This window comes from Terrapene carolina, unplaced genomic scaffold, assembly GCF_002925995.2.
Source record: "Terrapene carolina triunguis isolate 2854851 unplaced genomic scaffold, T_m_triunguis-2.0 Scaffold173, whole genome shotgun sequence".
Classification (NCBI taxonomy): domain Eukaryota; kingdom Metazoa; phylum Chordata; order Testudines; family Emydidae; genus Terrapene; species Terrapene triunguis.
Window position 1 is genome coordinate 723,015 of NW_020664524.1, and position 3,043 is coordinate 726,057.

Below are 3,043 nucleotides of genomic sequence, written 5' to 3' on the forward strand. Positions count from 1 at the left end.
GCCACTCACATGGTTCAGTAACACACATGCTTTTGTTCTACTAGATGATACCCTCAGGTATCTGTACCCCCTTTTCACAAACACTAAACTACCCATTATCCCTTCATTTAAAACACCTCCTTTCATGGAGGATGGCCCCATTCCATACATCTTTTTCTTCTATGGTCTAACTTCCACATACAATAATTAACCCATTTACTTAGCATACAATGGGCATAGGAACAAGAGTTGCCACAATTCATAAATGCCTTCCAATCTCATCCTTGTCTCCCTTTTTGTAATAATCCTTTTTTTCCCCTCTGTGTGTGTCTATGTGAAGACTGGGACCTTTGTGGTCTTACTAGATTTACTCGTTTTCTTGATAAGACCAATCAGGTATATTCCTTTGATCACTTACATGACAATTACCCAAATATACATTATTTCAATATTTCCAAACGTCTACATTTTACAGGACAGTTGTGCTTTAGTGATTAGATACACACCCAACTTTGAAGAACATTTAAGAAATCTAACAACAGAAGCAGGTTATCAAAAATCTACACAATACTTTTCAAAACTTGGGATTTTCCACATTCTATATGTAGGCCCAGTCCCACAGCTAGTGCAAAACAAGTTAATCCACCTGGAGTCAATGGAGCTACATCAGTTTAGGACAGCTGAGGATCAAACCCATAAACAGTTGGGGGCTGGATACTAAAACTCATGATTTTCACTCTACAAATATTGCTGTCCTCTTCCTCCTGGTTCCTGGCCTTGTGCCTGGCCCCTAGGAAGGAAAGATGCTGCCCTGACTCTCAGCAGAGGAGCAGCTCGGAAGGAAGAGTGGAGCTGGCTGCAGTCAGGAGCCATAGCTGCGGACATCAGCCTGCCAAGATGGGCAGGAGGGGATGGCACAGCTGAACCTGCTGGCAGAAGGCTATGTTTGCGGCTGCTTCCTGCCTACATTGAGCTTAACCTCTAAGTAGTTGAATGGCACCCAGCAACTTGGGACAGGGTGAGCAACTTCAGACTCCGCTCCCTCCCCTTCACAGCCCATCCAAATTTGGGTCTGGAAGCATTGTAGTCCCGTACAAGCTGAAAGCTGTGGAAGATGTCCCAACCTCCCCAAGGGCCAAAGGCAGGATTTACTGGCCTTCAGGGCCCAATCAAAGTGCACCTCTTTAAGTAATGGTTTGGGACTATATTTCTGAATGGCAGTGAGGGAAGCCACTGACTGTAACTATTGGGAAGCAACAGAAATCATTTGACTACCAGGGTGCATGGGTGATATTCATGTTTATACATTATTTTTGCGAAGGTAAGATGCCCAGAAGTTATGTGGATGGGCCTCACATGGAAATGCTAAGACAGATAAATGCTTTGCTCAGAGACTTCACCATCTCACCTCGGGAGAGAGTTTGAGGCATCCTTATCCGTGTGATGTTCTCCTCCTGCTCCGGGACCTTCTGTAGTTTTCTCTGGGCAGCTACCACCAGGGCATTGCAGAGGAGGAGAGAACACAGTAACTGAAAGGAGTGCATGTTTTCTGGAAAGTAAATTCAGAAGTGTCTAGTGTTAAGAGAGAAAATCTTTAGACAGCTTCCGCGTAAGACAATACAACTTTGAAATGCCTATAAGCCATGTCTCATGGACACCTCACTTCAGCAGAAGTTACTCAGGAAGCATTGTTTCTGGTCAAAGCACCTTGTTTGCTTATTGTTGGAGCAAATGATTATGAATAACCCAACAGGATCTTGGGTCTCCATCTATACTGAGCCGCTGGATCTTGGACTTCAGTGATCCACTCCTCAAGAAAACTAGAGGAGCTTTCCTGCATTGACAAACATTTCTATGTATCTTATTACAACTGCACCTCTGAATTTTTTCTTTAACTCTGAGGTCAAAAGTTTCCAACCTCATTGCTTAAAAATAGGCTTCCAAATCCACTTTAATCAAAGTGGCCTGATTTTGAAAGGTGTGCTGGTCACTTGCAGCTCCCACTGGCTTCAGTGGGAGCTGGGGTTGCTCGGCAGCTCTGAAAATGAGACTTTATATTTATATGCTTGTAGCCAAAAATGAATCAGCTACGTTTGACAATGTTGGTTTGACATTGCTTCATGGATCAGTGTGTGATGTCAAATACGCCAGCAACAATCCTTTACAGCTCTTGAAATAATTTTTTTACAGATTTTTACTTATTTTAATTTCTTTGTTACAGTTTTTAACCTACAGAATAGCAATGACATCTGTAGGAACTGCAGCAAGGAGCAAGCGTACACCTTGGAAAGGAAATGCGTATCCTTTTCAGGAAAAAGATAGTCCTATAAAATGCATTTTCTTAGAATGATTTTCTCACCTGGAACCTTGGGCTGAGGTCTCTGAGCAGACTGTGAAAATGCACCTCTTCCAGTTACTCATCTGTGGTAGGAATAAGTAAGCTAACAGTTATTTATACCCCTGTATTTGCTTAGTTAGTGAGGATGAATGTCAACTGAAATTCCAGGATATCCTGCTCCTGGCAAAGTGCAGAACAACCTTCCTACAATAGCTTTCTTTTAATCGACACAGCCGTGTGCTTAGTTTTAATCATGGGATAGTGATTAATGAAAGTATTCACTATAGTGTTTATACTAGACACACCTTCTTCTATCATATATGCTTCCCTAAGCATGGGCTATGTGTCTCTAAGCCATGAGCTGGTCTAAGATTTTGGTCTAAATGCATATGAAAAGTTTATTAAGAGGAAATCACATATGTAATTTTTTTTTTTTAGTTTCTTAAATTCTTCAAAAGAGTTAGTGTCATTTCTGTTCAAAACCATTTGAAGAACTTTTTCAATGGATATTGTTTGTTAGCATTCTGCAGCATCTCAAAGGTGCCTTATAATGTAATCAATTCTTTTTTCATTTTCGCATATTACTATAGCTTCAGCTACACAGGACTGAATTATGGTAGAATGGCTAACTCCCTGCATCAGCCTGGTTGGCTGTGTCAGTAAACTCTCACAACTACTGTAGATTGTAAGGCTAGTGCATGGAAAGCATCTGGCCTCTCTCTTAAC

The 3,043-nt window shown here is 41.5% G+C and overlaps 1 protein-coding gene across 1 annotated transcript in view; it reads right to left on the minus strand.

Moving 5' to 3' along the window:
* Positions 1-1,523, minus strand: part of LOC113406976 (anterior gradient protein 2 homolog) — a 5,391-nt gene extending 3,868 nt beyond the window's left edge. Inside the window, exon 1 of the mRNA XM_026653961.1 lies at positions 1,388-1,523. Coding sequence (XP_026509746.1) covers positions 1,388-1,523 — 136 coding nt within the window. The remainder of the gene's footprint in view (positions 1-1,387) is intronic.
* Positions 1,524-3,043: the final 1,520 nt, after the last annotated feature.